This window comes from Corythoichthys intestinalis, chromosome 6 (assembly GCF_030265065.1).
Source record: "Corythoichthys intestinalis isolate RoL2023-P3 chromosome 6, ASM3026506v1, whole genome shotgun sequence".
NCBI classification, from domain to species: domain Eukaryota; kingdom Metazoa; phylum Chordata; class Actinopteri; order Syngnathiformes; family Syngnathidae; genus Corythoichthys; species Corythoichthys intestinalis.
In genome coordinates, this window is record NC_080400.1 from 59031683 (window position 1) to 59049173 (window position 17491).

Here is a 17491-nt window from a genome sequence, read left to right on the forward strand (position 1 = left end):
CCTTTCGACTGAGGTGCTGAAACTACTGGCCGAAAAGAGATAAAAATGCATTTTCAGTTTTCGGTTTTGAAGACCGAAAGCTTACCACCGAATATTGTGAAGAACCTTAGTCATCTTGTGATGACGTAACCAAAACACAGCAAAAAGCAACACGCTAGTTGGCCCTGTCTCGCTAACACTACTGGCTCACAGCCAACATGTCCGCAATTCGAAAGTATTTCGAGGAATCCATGAAATGGAGAAAAATAAAATGAATTTGCTTCATTGCTGCTACACGTTTGTTCTGAAGTTGCTTTCCTTTGATGTCCCGTGTCACATCGAGTACATTGCATTACAGGCCGTGCGTGAGTAGTTTGGAGTTTAATAAAGTGAACGGTATACAAAAATGTAGTATTAATGCATACATGTGCATTGCTATAGTTTAGTACAATATGTGGGCAGTTTATCTTGAACTGTAAAGCAGGTGGGAAGATTTTTTTGAATTGGCACTGTTTAATGTATGACTGGCACACGCATCGTAATATTGATGCTGCATTCACATGTAGTTGGAGTAATCGAAAAAATTATTCTCTCCTACATGGTGTCTATAAAAAGCCCCAAACAGCCACTCAACTTGTGATGCATCGTTGGTACATTAAAATAGGCTACTCTTCTTTGTAGCAACTATGTTTTTATCCCATATTACAACTTTACAACACATCAGAACGATTTCCAACTTGGGAACTCAGATTTCCTGATATACCTGAAGGTGCAGCCGAAGATAAGTGCATAAATTACCATATTAAGGAGCCATGTGCAGATAGTGTATACAGCGTGAATAGAGTAATATGAACATATTAAATAGGCACATTCTGTTTATTATGCTATTCATACCATATTAAGGAGCCATGTGCAGATAGTGTATACAGCGTGAATAGAGTAATATGAACATATTAAATAGGCACATTCTATTTATTATGCTATTCACTGCTATAGACTTAAAACTCCAAAGTATTGTTTTTGTTTTGTTTTTTAACTGGTGAAATTTATACTGGGGCACTGCAGATCAATGCTGGGGCATGTGCCCTAGTGAAATATGTCTGGCGGCGCCCATAGGGTCCACTGATAAGGACATAGATAACGTCTCTATGCGTACACATACTATGTTTGTCCGTAATTGAAATGGCTAGAGGAATAAAATTGTCCTTGTGAATTCTATTAGTGCATTACCAAATTAAATTTTATTCGTCAGTGTTTTGGTATGTTTTTGGAAAAAAAGCACCATAGTTCTCCTTCCGTCGTGGCGAAAGTTATTTTTATGTATTTATATATTATACTTTTTTTCGTTAACCTACCTTGCATAAAATGATTGAAATGGTATTCGTGCACCGACTTAACCCCGGTGCAGTTTGAAACCCTTACGTTGAATTTAATTTTGGTACGTAATGTAAATACAGTGGCATGAAAAAGTATCTGAACCTTTTGGAATTTGTCACATTTCTGCATAAAATAACCATTAAATGTGATCTGATCTTTGTCAAAATCACACAGATGAAAATACAGTGTCTGCCTTAAATAAAACCATTCAAACATTTATATGTTTCCATATTTTAATGAAGATAGCATGCAAACAATGACAGAAGGGGAAAAATAAGTAAGTGAACAATCTGCCTAAGGTGAATTAAAGAGCAATTGAAACCAATTTTTACCTAACATTTTGAGCCTAAAGTGTGGGAAAACCCATTGGCAGTGTATCAAATACTTGTTCTCCCCACTGTATCTTGATGAGAAGCATTGTCTGATGTGCATCATGGCTCGGTCAAAAGAGCTGTCTGAAGACCTGCGATCAAGGATTGTTGATTTGTATAAAGCTGGGAACGGATACAAAACCATCCCTAAAAGTTTGGATGTTCATCAATCGACAGTCAGAGAAGTTGTCTACAAATGGAGAGAGTTTGGCACTGTTGCTCTCTCCCAACGAGTGGCCGTCCACCAAAGAATTCAGCGCACAATATTCAGAGAGGTAAAAATGAACCCTAGAGTGTCTGCTAAAGACTTACAGAAATGACTGGCACAGTCCAATATCTCTGTGCACACATCAACTATATGTAAAACTATGGCCAAGAATGGTGTTGATAAGAGGAATCCACGGAGAAAGCCACTGCTGTCTAAAAAAAACATTGATGCTCGTTTAATGTTCGCAAAAAGGCACTTGGACACTCCACAGAAGTTTTGGCAAAATATTTTGTGGGCTCATGAAACCAAAGTTTAATTGTTTGAGAGTAACACACAACGTCATGTGTGGATGAAAAAAGGAACAGCTCACCAACATCAACACTCATACCCACCGTGAAGCATGATGGAGGGAGCATCATGATTTGGGGCTGTTTTCCTGCCTCAGGGCCTGGACAACTTCAACCATTAACTCATCTGCTCCCAAAAACGTATAAATATGTTCTGTTTTTAATTGTTTCAGTGTCTCAAAGACGTATTTATACGTCTTTTATGTTTTTTTTTTTTTTAATAAGAGACATCTCTGGGTTCTGATTCAACTGAGCTCCAAAGCACAAAGCTGAAAATCCATTTTAAAGCAATAAAACTGGCCACTGGAGGGCAGTAGCACATTTGGTAAGACCCGCAACCCGATTTGACTGCAACGAACGGCCGGGCCGCACGGTCGGAGCACCGGTGGAAGGACGGCAGGCGGCAGACGACCAAGCAGAACAACCGAGAGGACGCCCGGGATGCCAGGCGCTGGACGAGCGAGCGGAACGACCAGGACCAGCATGCTGCGGAAGATGCCGTTGAATCCGTGCTGCTCGCCGAGCAAACCCCACAGAGACTCAAAAAAATCGATCTTCATGAGACAGGTGGCAATGAGGGAAAAGTTTACCCGGCTGTCGCGGCGACAACAGCGTCATCTCGCAGTTAGTTATGTGTAAATAAATTGTTACATTGCTATCAAAAGCTCTATTTGTCATGTTGTTTATGTTATTATTCAGATGTTTGGGATGTAACTAAAGCAAAAAATAGCTGTGTTAAAGTCAAAGTTATGTTTGAAATGTATGCTTTCACAAAACGTTCAATTTCTGTTTTTTCATCAGAAATTGGAAAATTGCTCAAACTAAGCTATTTTCTAATGCACACTTCTTCAGCTATACTTTTCGCCAAGATCGCCATTCATTGAATATGTTACACCCACTGGTGTCGTGCCACTGTAGTTACCCCAGTCTGGGTGGAGCCACTGCACTGCACTGATTTGTTTGATTTCCGTGTTTGGTGATATAGTTATCTAGGAGGTTTTAAAACATTGCACAACCATCAAAAAAACTTTTTTCTGTCGTATACCATAGCAAACATACTGAACGTTAAAAACACTGTTCACTGTTTTACTGTTTTACTCGTAGGCTGACCTATAACTGTTCTTACTGTAATTCAAGTCCTGTATGGAGTTTCTCCCGTTTAGTAAACGTCAATGTCCAAAATATATAACTGTGCTTCTTTTCTGGGTTCAATTTTTTGTTTAAGTCGACAACCCTCATAACTAATGTGTGTGTGCGCACTCCCGCGGCCAGGGGACACAATTTTTGACGGGGGTAACTACATTGGCAAGAAACCGGTGGTGGATCTGTCGTACAATTAGCGTTTTTAGTGGGGCAAATTGAAACTGCTCACCATTTTTTATCGTGGTCTCTAGCGTTTCATGGTCCACATGTTCAATTCTGGGTTCTTGCTCAGTTGTTGTTGTCCCTTTTGAAAGCTTAGGTTCGAAAAAAACAAAACAAAAAAATGTATACGTATATCCATCTTGCCTTTTCGGTCCTCGGGTGGTTTTGGCTAAGCAAAGGAAATGACCGTCTAAGGTGCTAGTCATATATTCTGTTCAAAAAATAATTTTGACGCATTATAAAAATATCTTTTTTTTTTGTTCATTTCATTCTTGTTTTTTTTGTTTTTTTGCTTTACTATATTTATAGATAATATTATAGTAGAAAAATCTTAATTTTAAAATCATACACTGTATAGGAAAGTCAATTACATGCAATGACACTTTTTGGCCACTGGGGGGGCGGCCCCCCTGAAAATCCGCTTATGATACTGAGTCAAGTTTAACCTCATTACAATATCAATGAATTATGTTTAATTGCTTTGATAAAAGAAAGATAAAAAGATAAAAGAAATGCAATAAAGAAATCCAAATTTTGATGCCATTTGTATTTTGAAGATTCGAGAAAACCAATAACAAAATTGAATGTGCATAACGTGCCCCTTATCTAGGCAACACACATAGTGCACCAAAACACAGACTGCATTTATAAAAAATTTTAAAAAACACCCTTTTGAAAAGGTAAGGTATATAATCCGCGTTCAGGTACCTGTATAAAAGAGATGTGTGTTCAATATCAATCACATCACATGACTCATCACAGAGTATGTTGCCACTGAATTAATGTCCTTGATTTACTGATTGGTGAAGTTTCCTGCCATTTTATGACCCTTTCCTTCTCTGTCTTAGTGCAAGGGGCATGTATTTGATTTTCAGGATAATCTCAGTTTTGTTTTTGAAGTCTGCAAATAGATGTTCTGATATGTTGATGAATGAATTCTTCATTTACCAGTCACCATTTTTGAATGGTTTGCCACACTTTATTTATCCTGGGTTGCAACAAAACCTGCAGCAGTAGTGGAGTTTGGAGATAAAATCCACTTTTAAATCTACATTTGCACTCCTCTCGCATTGGCAATGAATGCAATTGATTCAGCCCAAGAAACGTTTAATCCCCTGTTCTTCTCAGTTTTTTTTCTTCTTTCCTCTTTACAACAGTCACCCTACTGATATAAACATGCGTCGCAGGCTATGAAGCAAATCTTCGTTGACAGAAATGTTGAAATGTAATATTTGGTGTACACATTTTCACAGCATTGGAAAACGTTAAGATTGTTTGTGTAATGTTTGTCCTCCAGAAACCATGTCAAAACAAAAAATATATTTCCCTCCCCTTTTCCATTTTCAAACATTTTTTAAGGCTCTCAAAATACAGGCTGCCGACCCCCGATCAAGGCTATAACAGAAAGGGAAACCAACTGATTTCTAGATTATATAATCAAAAACATGCTTACATTTCCACCATCTTTTATTGATTTCATCAATACTTTTGTGGCAAAATACATATATTTAAAATATATTAACCGCTTCTGGGTTCACGTCACTTTAGGGGCTTGACGCCTCATGATGCCACTGATTGCATGTAATTTTTAACGATGACAGAAATGTCGACAATGATTTTCAAATACATTGCTGATTACTTATTTCAAATAATGGTAAAATGGCATTCACTTTTTTTCCCCCTTTTCACTTACATCAGCAGCACAGAATGTTGCCTTTAATCAAATGCCCACTACACTTTTTCTGATAAAGTGTAATATACATGCAGGTCTGGTTCCAGAATCGACGTTCCAAAGAGAGGCGTATGAAACAGTTGAGTGCACTGGGAGCCCGCAGGCATGCTTTTTTCAGAAGCCCAAGACGGATGAGGACGCTGGTAGATCGCCTGGAACCTGGGGAGCTCATCCCGAACGGACCTTTCTCTTATTATGGAGGTGTGTTTGACCTGCACTCTGTGTGAAACTATCTACCAATCTCATTTCATTGAGCGATAAATTGCCTTTTTTTAATACAGTCAGGTGGAAAAATTAGGACACCCCATTAAAAATATTCAGTTCTTTATTAAGAAATGTTCACATATCAATGTCAGATCTTGTTTTTCTTTATCTCTTGAAAAGAAAGTGATTTAATTGCAGGTAAAGAACAAAAATGAATATTGTTTTACTCGTTAAACCAAATATATCAACAAAAATGCTATTCTAATTGAGGAAAAAGTTAGGACACCCTACCACCTAATTGCTAGTGTTACCCTCTTTGGCTGGAATAACGTTTTGTAGCCATCTACCAGTCTTTGACATTGGTCTGAATAAAGTTTGCCCCACACCTCAACGCAGAATACTTTCAGCTGTGTGTTTGAGGGGTTTCTTACATGTACAGCCCCTTTCAAGTCACCCTACATCATCTCAATTAGATTAAGATCTGGGCTTTGACTCGGCCATTCCAGGACTCTCCACTTCTTCCTTTTCAGCCTGTCCTTGGTGGATTTACTGGTATGTTTTGGGTCATTGTCATGTTCCAGGGTCCAGTTCCGCTTCAGCTTTAATTTTTTCACAGAAGTTCCTCAAGCACCCTCTGATACGCGATAGAATTCATGGTGGAATCTATGATGGTGAGCTGGCCAGGTGCTGCTGCAGAAAAGCATCCCCAAACCATGACACTTCCACCTCCCGTGCTTCACTGTTGGTATGAGGTTCTTTTCCTGGAATGCTTATTGGGTTTACGCCAAACATGTCCTTATTATCCCAAACTTATTTCGAACTTGAATTGTGTAAATGAAGTCTACCTTCTAAAAATCCTCTAGTGGGGTTTTAATCGGGACTTTAGAGAGTCAAATGTTTATATCATCGACCTATAGTTCAGGAGTCCAGAAAACCATGTCTAAGAATCTTGTTCATGTAAAAAGTACCGAGCATTCCACCAAACTTTTGTATTGATTTATTTTTAATGTATGAGGAAGGGTGTCCTCACTTTTTCATCAGTTAGAATAAGCATTTCTGTTGATATATTTGGTTTAAACAGTAAAACAATGTTAATTTTTGTTTTTTACCTGAAATTAAATCACTTTCTTTCCCAGAGATAAAGAAAAACAAGACCAGGCATTGATATGTGAACATTTCTTAATAAAGAACTGGATTTTTACACGTTTAGAAAATATTATGGGAAAATTAATTTGGTGCACAGAAAGGCTAATGAAGTAACTTTGAATTAGGGGCCGATACATAATGTACAATGGGGGAAAATAAATTTTGAATGCGGCAGCTCATTCAAATCAAACAAATCATAACAGTTATTTCCAAAGCTTCGATACAAATGAAATTACTACTAGCTGTCAGTATTAACTTAAATAATCTATGAAAAGAAACCACAATAATTGACTCCATAAATAATGATTATTTGCTGTGATGAAATGTAACAAAGTAAAAGTACTACCTTACTGTACTTAAGTACATTTTATGGTAGCTGTACTTGAATAAAAATAAGAAGTCGTACTTTTCCCTTTTACTCCACTACATTTTACAGCACATACTTTTACTCTACTAGTTTTCAAATTGTCGCCTGCGTTACGTTACCTTTTTTTCCTCATTGTGAATTGATAGTTTCGTTTTCATGCCTCCAGCATGAACTATACCAGTTTCATTTTCATGCCTCCGGCATGAACTATACCATGCGACTATACCATAATTGAACACTAGATGAAGAGAAAGGACTACAGATTCCAATATCCCAAATTTCCAACGCTTCAACTTCCAGCAACTATATGTGTGTGTACTCAACATGGTGAATGGTGGAGATGAAAACCCGAAGAGAGGACTACACATGAAACTCGGAAATAACGACCTATCGGTTCAACGGGAGGAGGAAGGTCCAAGTTATTAGAAAACTTCTTGAAAGTGAAACGCGACGGTGCCAATACAAAATAAGTGGCGTGTAAGAAATGCTAAAGAAAACAATGTATTGACTTTCTTAATGACCAACTTAAAGGTGTTGAAAAAAACAATGGGAGTGGGAGTCATTTTGACTGGGAGTGGGACGGGATTGGGAGTCATTCTACAGGAGTGGGACGAGATTGGAGTTTTTCTTCTGGAGCGGGAAGTGAATCGGAAGTGAACATTCACTCCCAATTCATGATCCAGTGTGCACCTATTAGTTTCTTGCAATCCGCCATTAAGCTAAATTTTAAGCTTATTAAGCTTCTGTTTACAGTGCAGTGAATTATATTGCTTGTTTTTTTTTCCATTCTGCACAGTTTTAAATAAAATTGAGCAATCAATGAATTTTCTGGTTCTTTCTTTGTATATTGGCTCAGATCTCATATCACATTTTTGCATCGGGAGAAAGCACTTTTACTTTTTACGTGTAAAATAAATTTTATAGCAAGTACATGTACTTTTACTTGACTATTTTTTTTTCTAGATACTTGTACTTTTACTCAGGTATTTTTGCCACATCTGTACTCTCACTTACGTAAAAATAAATAAATAAATTAATTAATTAAAAAATAAATAAGTTAATTAATTCATTAATTTAAAAAAGAGTACTTCATCCACCACTCATTACATGGAATTAAGTGCAACAACACAGTAAAAAAAATATCTAACACACCATGGAAAGGCTGTGCACTTTGGCAAGGAAATGTGCCATACTACCTCAAACCTGTTGGTAATTAATACTTGTACTTCCAGTCAGTCAACCAACATTTTTGCTGGGTTACAGCAATTTGATGGTCCTATAAACAGGTCGTTTTGTCAATAAAAGGTCAATCATCTCATCTCATGATGGGTAAAGGCAAAGAGCTTTCTGAAGAAATTTGCAACCTGATTGTTGCTCAGCATCAGAAATTGAACTGGTTACAGCCTTATATCAAAGCGTCTGAATATTCCGTTCAGCGCAGTTGAGGCCATTATCCGCAAGTGGAATAAGTACCACCTTACCATCAACAGGCCACGCTCAGGAGTTCCTCACAAGATTTCTGACCCGGGAGTTAAAAAGATGGCCAGAAGAGTACTTGACGAGCCAAGGACCACTCTGAAAGTGCTCCAGAAAGACTTGGAGGCAGCAGGTACAATTGTTAAAGAGAGAATATTGACAGTGCACTCCAATGCCGTGGCCTCTATGGACTAAGCCTGCAAGACTCCATTCCTCAAGAAAAAGCATGTTGAAGCTCCTGTTGAAGTTTGCATCTTGACAAGCCTGTTTAGAATACCAGGAGCGTGTAGTCTTGTCAGACGATACCAAAATAGATCTTTTGGGCTGTTTTACAACACACCATGTTTGGAGAAGAAATGGCATTGTACATCACCCAAGAAATACTATACCAGCATGAAGCTTAGAGTGGGAAGCATCATGGTATGCGGTTATTCTCATTCCGACTGACTGACTGACTGACTGACTGTCCTCGAACCATGCCCCACTAATGTGCCAAGTATCAAACAACTGCCCCCACTCGTCACAATATACACTAGAAAATATTATATAATATAATAACCATTTTGTTAACCATCTAAGGAGGTTAGCCACAGTGCCATGGGCTTTACACTTATTGATGACACTGCGCACGGTAGACACAGGAACATTCATGTCTTTTTAGACGGACTTGTAGCCTTGAGATAGCCCATGCTTCCTCACAATTTTGCTTCTCAAGTCCTCAGACAGTTCTTTGGGCATGGAGAAAAGCAGGAAGACCAATGTGGTACACACAAAGACACAGGACAGAGGCTGAGTCAGGTTGAGTCCATTTTAACCGGCGCAAGTGTGATTTAGATATTGCCACCACCTTTTATGTGCCACAGGTAAGTAACAGGTGCTGTTAATTACACAAATTAGAGAAGCATCACATATTTTTTCAAAGGGTACTTTTGTCCGGCCCATAGTCATTACATGTGTTTAAAAACATAAAATACGTTTACAGGACCTTTAATTACTAAAGTGTTGTCAGTGAAGAAGTTATTATTCAATAATTAATAGAATATTACAAGAATGTTACTTTTATCCACTATTAATGCAGTATATAGATAGGGCTGCAACTAAGGATTATTTTATAAAACCAATTAATCGGAATAAACGATTAATCAATTAATCAGATAAATGATTAATGTTTTTCAGTTACTCTCACAATATAACTTGAAGTTGTTTAGGCATGTTGTAAGTAACAATGAAGACAAAATGGATGACTATTTCCTTCAAAAATAATATTTAAAACAGCTTCCTGACTAAACTGTAGTCTACAACTGTACTGTTTTAAGCACATAAAACTTGTTCAAGTTTTTGATTAAGGTTGTGAGTATAAAACATAAAAAGAATTGCTCATTACACAAATCAGGCAAAAGTCCTGTTCTTTCAAATAAAAAATTGGTGTTGATTGAGACAAGGAGACAGGACAGAGGTTGAGTCAACTTTAATCCATTTTAACTGGCTGCAGTAGCGATTTAGTTACTGCCACCACCTTTTATGTGCCACAGGTATGTCACAGGTGCTCTTAATTACACAAATGCCAGAAGCATCACATGATTTTTTGAAGGGTGCCAATACATTTGTTCGGCCCATTTTTGGAGTTTTTTGTAAAATGATGTGTTTTTTTTTTTTCGTTGCAAGGAAAACAAATGAAGATATTACTACCAAAGCATTTGTAATTGCAATCATTTTCTGGGAGAAATTGAGCATTATCTGACAGAATTGCAGGGGTGCCAATACTTTTGGCAAGAAGTGTATGTTATTCGCCCACCAATCATTCTTCAACCTAATGTCTTCTTTCTTTTGGCAGATTATCAAAGTGAATATTATGGCCCAGGAGGGAACTATGACTTCTTTCCTCAGGGGCCACCTTCATCGCAGGCTCAGACCCCAGTTGAACTCCCTTTTGTGCCCTCTTCAGGGCCCACGGCCACACCCCTAGGAGGTATGGACCACCCGCTACCAGGGCACCACCCATCCAGTGAAGTGCAGCGCTTCTCAGATATTATGTCTCACCACCCTGGGGACTCTCCCAGCCCAGAGCCTGGCATCCCGGGAGCTCTGCACAATATCTCCTCTGAGGTGTTTGGTCCCAGCGCACCGTTTACCTCACTGTCTCTGAACAGCAGCGGATATAACAACCATTTGTCACATCCGACGACAGAAATGAATGATGCCACTGTGTGGTAGCTTTTGAAGGTGGCTGGACTAAAAAATTAGTAACTGAAGTTTATTGTGTTGTAGGATGAATTAAGGCACGGATATCAAAAGGGTCGGACAGCAGTTCCACAAAGCATTTTTGGTTCATTTATCATGTGTTATTTATGAACACTAACCCAAAACTGGTCATTTTGAAATCCACAGCCTACATTGGTCTCTGCGCATGAGGCGGGTACTATCTCACTGCAATGCTTTGGCCTGACAAAATATTTATCACTGTTTCAGTTTCTGCCCACAGTAGTGTAGATTGACAGGACAGTGCAGAGTATTTATGGCATTAGACATGCTTTTCGTATTTATTAAGAGGTTCCAAACCCCAGTGGCCTCTTGTAGCCCTACTACTTTGACTCTTCACATTGCTTTTTTTTTTTTTTTTTTTTTGAGAATGATAAACTCGTCCATGTCGTCTTTTGAAAGATTTTTATTTTTTTATTTTTTTTTTTTAAGAATTTTCAGCTAATTTGTCAAAAGCTTCCTTCAAAAGGCACACACTACAAAATGTACTCCATGAATTTCAAACCCTTTATTTAAGATGGAACAGAACTTGAATTGTTTAAATGAAGTCTACCTTCTAAAAATCCTCTAGCAGAGTTCTAAACGGGACTTAAGAGAGTCAAATGTTTACATAATCGACCTATAGTTCAGGAGTCCAGAAAACCATGTCTAAGAATCCTGTTCATGTAAAAAGTACCGAGCAACCAACCAAACTTTTGTATTGATTCATTTTTAATGTATGAGGAAATGACATTTTCTTCAAATTGTGGTTCACTGTGCTAGTTTGTACAAGATGTTGTTTACAGAAAACGGTAAAAAAAAAATACAAACCAAACCTGAGTAGTTGCCAAATACTGTAAGTGAATAGCACAACCTGTGTAAATTGATCACTGCAGATTGTTAGAATGTGTTCAGACAAGGATGTTGAAAAGCATACTTTCATTTGGAATTTTCTAAACTTCTGGCAATACATTAATAACACTGTTCATATGACGTTCATATCTAGGTTTTATATTTATGTCTTCAAAGAGAAAATATTCAAACTATTAAATGATTGCTGATCATATATGCATGTGGAAGCTACTACGTTTCTCCGAATGTGAAATCACGATGCTCCATAATTCCGACTCTTACCATTTTTCTTTTTTTTTTTTTTTTTAAACCAGTTTTAGCATTTACAAGAGAAAAGGATTCACTTACAACAGATTTCTGTTTAAGTGAATCAACTGAGAAGTCGGACATAAAATAAAAATATGCAACAGTTTGTCTTTTTTTTTTTTTTTTTTTTTTTTTTTAATATTAAAATGATTTTAAATGTCAACCGGAACCAAGGGCATAGGTTTGGTCTCAACATTGGTAAGGACGATATAACAGCATAACCTGTATCCACCCTGGGGACAAGACATTAATAAGACCAAACAGATAGATGGATAGATATTACTTCCCTCCGGTAAAATGGATAACACCATACTGTAGTTCTTCTTACAACTGGCATTTATTAATTTGCCACCGTTAAATTATGAACATACAATAAGAATACAATGATGAAAAAGAGCGTTACATTACTATAGGGTAAATCAATATAGACAAATTTGCTTACAAAAACATATCTCAATGGCTGCATAATAATACCGAGTTAAATATGGTCCAAATGTTGCGCAATTCAACAAGGAAAATGGCAGCAATGTGACACCAGTCCAGTGGTGAAAATAAACGCTGTTCAATAATATCCCTTTCCCACTGGCCAAAAAACCCATGTCAACCCACTAACAATCGGCTTTTGGTGGCAGTGGGAAAGGTGCAGCGACCCCCCTCGACCCGTGTCAATCAACCCGCCAAGCGACCCGCGTTAAAATCACCTTGGTTCTGATCGTCATGCAGAGTGAAAGCAAAACCCCGGGTCAACAGTCAACACCCTAATCCATGTGGTGACGTAGGCTCTTACGTGATGCATCATAACAACATGCCAGTCGCCTCCCATTTAACACGCCCCACAACCGTAGTTACGTCGATGCTCATAACAAAGCTAGTAGAAGAAGAAGAATTCACGTCGCCTACGTTGCCTCAGCACAAGCAGAGTGTTGATCCTTTGCTGCATTTCAACCATTTTAAGGGCATTAAAAAGCATGAAAACAGACAACACAAACGGAAAGGAGGCTTCCATGTTGCTCTGCATTGTTTACTTCCTTGAACCGAATGAATTCGGTTGCACTTGTCGACGCGCATTTTAGCGTGGTGACGTCACGTAACCTTACGCACGGCTGAGGAGGGATGAGGGGTTAGACGGGTGAAAAAAAAAAAGACACGACTTTTTTTGTCAATGGGGAAGGTGCCAAATGCCAATTGCTAGTGGGTTGCATCGGCTTGGAAAAAACGTGCGGTGACCCACTAGTTTCAGTGGGAAAGGGGCATATGTTAGCGGGCTAATAGCGAGGTAACAGGGGGTACATCGCCAAGCCCGCACCGTTTACCGTTTCTGGCTTCTGGAAATGTTAACTGGCATTCACCCCTGCTTCCCAATGTATAAGCAACGCTCGAAACCAACATTAAGTAGCGCTGGCATGACGTCAAACAAGTCTGTGTGCAACAAATGAAAGTGGAGCGCACGTATAGAACAATAAAATATGATACATGATATGCATAGGAATTAGAGGCCATTTAGATTAATTAGGCCTAATAAATAAAACCATTAAATGACAAATAATGTACTGTACTTGCCATCAATGCTGAGAGGTGGAAGATGAGAGACTGTTACGTGACAATAAATATGTATTGGTTTAGGTGATACACCGTTCAATTCAAACCTTTGTTTTCAAAAACTACGAAAGAAACATTTTGAAAACTTCCGGAATAAATGTCAGGATTTTACTAGCAAATTTAAATTCCAATATTTGAACATAAATTATATTTATATTAATATACACAATAAATTAAAACTTGTTAATAACCTCCTAACTATGCAGAATGCAACTAAATAAACATTTGTCTTAAGTCCACTCAACATTGTTTGTGGAAATAAATAAATTAATTAAATATAACTGAAAAAAAAAATAGTCAGAGAATAACAAAAATAAATGAAAATGGAGCCTCCCTTCAGGTAAAACACTGCTGTTTTTGCCCACAAGCACAGCCAAACTTAACAAAAAATTAAGCCCATTTGGGTTCATTACATTTCTCACAGTTTACTTAACGTTAACAGTAAAAAAACACATACAGAAGGACACTTCTCTCTAAGCAGCCTCCTACTCGAGTTAGAAAATTCACAGTTTAATGTTATGCTAACTCTGGTTCAGGTCAGACTTTAAGTAGCAAAATTTGTGATGTGTCCCCCACCTCCACGACATTGATGTCTTCTTACATTACTGACAGTGGCTGCTTCTGGCTGGGAAAAAAAAAAAAATCTCTCATCTTTGAAGGAGGCGGAGGAGGCAGCATGTTGTTGTCGTGTATAAGTCATCAGCCAGTCAAACGTGCATTTGAGGGAAAAAAATGGACTAGCAAATTAAGCAAGTGAAAAGGGGTAAATGTAAGTCTGAACACAGTGAAAATTATTCACTTAAAAATGGTAGGGTCAATTCTATCCTTATAACATATGGGAAGACAATTTAAATTACCTATATACAGTGCCTTGCAAAAGTATTCGGCCCCCTTGAATCTTGCAACCTTTCGCCACATTTCAGGCTTCAAACATAAAGATATGAAATTTAATTTTTTTGTCAAGAATCAACAACAAGTGGGACACAATCGTGAAGTGGAACAACATTTATTGGATAATTTAAACTTTTTTAACAAATAAAAAACTGAAAAGTGGGGCGTGCAATATTATTCGGCCCCTTTACTTTCAGTGCAGCAAACTCACTCCAGAAGTTCAGTGAGGATCTCTGAATGATCCAATGTTGTCCTAAATGACCGATGATGATAAATAGAATCCACCTGTGTGTAATCAAGTCTCCGTATAAATGCACCTGCTCTGTGATAGTCTCAGGGTTCTGTTTTAAAGTGCAGAGAGCATCATGAAAACCAAGGAACACACCAGGCAGGTCCGAGATACTGTTGTGGAGAAGTTTAAAGCTGGATTTGGATACAAAAAGATTTCCCAAGCTTTAAACATCTCAAGGAGCACTGTGCAAGCCATCATATTGAAATGGAAGGACCATCAGACCACTGCAAATCTAGCAAGACCCGGCCGTCCTTCCAAACTTTCTTCTCAAACAAGGAGAAAACTGATCAGAGATGCAGCCAAGAGGCCCATGATCACTTTGGATGAACTGCAGAGATCTACAGCTGAGGTGGGAGAGTCTGTCCATAGGACAACAATCAGTCGTACACTGCACAAATCTGGCCTTTATGGAAGAGTGGCAAGAAGAAAGCCATTTCTCAAAGATATCCATAAAAAGTCTCGTTTAAACTTTGCCACCAGCCACCTGGGAGACACATCAAACATGTGGAAGAAGGTGCTCTGGTCAGATGAAACCAAAATTGAACTTTTTGGCCACAATGCAAAACGATATGTTTGGCGTAAAAGCAACACAGCTCATCACCCTGAACACACCATCCCCACTGTCAAACATGGTGGTGGCAGCATCATGGTTTGGGCCTGCTTTTCTTCAGCAGGGACAGGGAAGATGGTTAAAATTGACGGGAAGATGGATGCAGCCAAATACAGGAACATTCTGGAAGAAAACCTGTTGGTATCTGCACAAGACCTGAGACTGGGACGGAGATTTATCTTCCAACAGGACAATGATCCAAAACATAAAGCCAAATCTACAATGGAATGGTTCAAAAATAAACGTATCCAGGTGTTAGAATGGCCAAGTACAAGTCCAGACCTGAATCCAATCGAGAATCTGTGGAAAGAGCTGAAGACTGCTGTTCACAAACACTCTCCATCCAACCTCACTGAGCTCGGACTGTTTTGCAAGGAAGAATGGGCAAGAATGTCAGTCTCTCGATGTGCAAAACTGATAGAAACATACCCAAGCGACTTGCAGCTGTAATTGGAGCAAAAGGTGGCGCTACAAAGTATTAACGCAAGGGGGCCGAATAATATTGCACGCCCCACTTTTCAGTTTTTTATTTGTTAAAAAAGTTTAAATTATCCAATAAATTTTGTTCCACTTCACGAATGTGTCCCACTTGTTGTTGATTCTTGACAAAAAATTAAAATTTTATATCTTTATTTTTGAAGCCTGAAATGTGGCGAAAGTTTGCAAGGTTTAAGGGGGCCGAATACTTTTGCAAGGCACTGTAACTGATGTCATTATATAATGCAAATAAGGTTTCTTAAAAGTTTGTATCCTAAAAACTTGGTAGTGTTATGTCCCTACCGTCCCTATGCAAACCTACGCCCTTGACCAGAACATATTCAGTATTTTAACATCAGAAGACATTCCATTTGATCTTTGTGAAAGAATTCATCCAACTGACTTGACACAAGGGAGAGTGAGTTCTTTTGCTGATGACACTTTTTTCCTCCTACCACTTTGGATTGCTTCAGATTCCAAAGTTGTTGCCAAATCATAAGCTGTCAGTTGTGCGGCTTTGAAGGGCAATGACGAAATCGCTGTGACTCTGGCCTTTTCGGCTTTCGTCATCTCGCTTCGTTCCTTTCTCTACTACTAAGGCTTCTTGTTATATGGTTTGATTATTGAACCATAAATTCCCTACTGTGAATGTAGCTATAACCAGTGGTGGAATGTAACGAAGTACTTTTTTTTGTGTGTGTATCTGTACTTTACTGGAGTAGAAATATGAAGAGGTATTTTTTACTTTTATGTCACTACATTTTGCAGCACATACCTGTAGTTTTTACTCCAATACTTTTCAAATGGTTGCATGCATTACATGTTACTATTGTTTGTTCCTTTTTTCGTCATTGTGAGTTGATAGTTTTATTTTCATGCCACAGGCGCAATTGATAAACCCCCTTTAACTATACTGTAATTGAACACTAGAAGTAGCAACACGAGTACAAGCAAAATTAGGCAGGTGAACAAGATATTGACGAATGATAATATAAAAACAACAACAGTGAGAGCAGTGCACCTTCAGAAGGGTGCTGCACACTCTCATACAGTATGTGGGGGTATGCACCTGATCGTTGCTTGCAGTCTGCCATTAACTACATTTTTTGAGCTTGTTAAGATTCTGTTAACATTGCATTAAATTTTATTGCTTCCTTTTTTCCATTCTGCACAGTTGTAAACAGTGAAAAAGAAAATGGTAATATTGTGGTTGCAATGGTACTGTATGCACATTCTCTTATAACTGACATTTCAGGGCTCCTGACTATGACCAAAAGGTCACATTTTGCGACTAAAATTAGAGCCAGTGCGAGTATTTCTTTTTCATCTCCTTGCACATGGGCGACCAGAACCGTTGCAGAAAGATTAGACAACATTCGACGTGGCATAAAAAGGATGAGGCCATTAATAGAAAAGGAGAGCAACCCCAAAGCAAAATTTATACTGTATCACCAACCCTATATGTACAGCTACAAGAGGGTGCAATCTCTTTTCTCTCCTGGTCCTCCAAAATGTAATCCATCATGAATTAATCATAGTTTGGCGAGTTAACCAAGGAGGATAAATGATCTTTCAAAGCATATCCATCTCTGCTGGGTCCATCCACTTATTCCCCTTTGTTAGCACTGACCACCACCCAGGCTCACTGCCTCAA

At 38.4% G+C, this 17491-nt stretch overlaps 1 protein-coding gene across 2 annotated transcripts in view; it reads left to right on the forward strand.

Annotated features, from left to right (window-relative positions):
- The window catches only part of lhx1a (LIM homeobox 1a), a 32927-nt gene extending 18523 nt beyond the window's left edge, over positions 1–14404 (forward strand). Inside the window, exons 4-5 of one of the 2 annotated variants that reach the window (XM_057839785.1) lie at positions 5415–5580; positions 10407–14404. In XM_057839785.1, the coding sequence (XP_057695768.1) occupies positions 5415–5580; positions 10407–10786 (546 nt within the window). In that variant the 3' untranslated portion in view covers positions 10787–14404. The remainder of the gene's footprint in view (positions 1–5414; positions 5581–10406) is intronic. The other variant, XM_057839786.1, reaches the window with a different exon arrangement.
- Positions 14405–17491: the final 3087 nt, after the last annotated feature.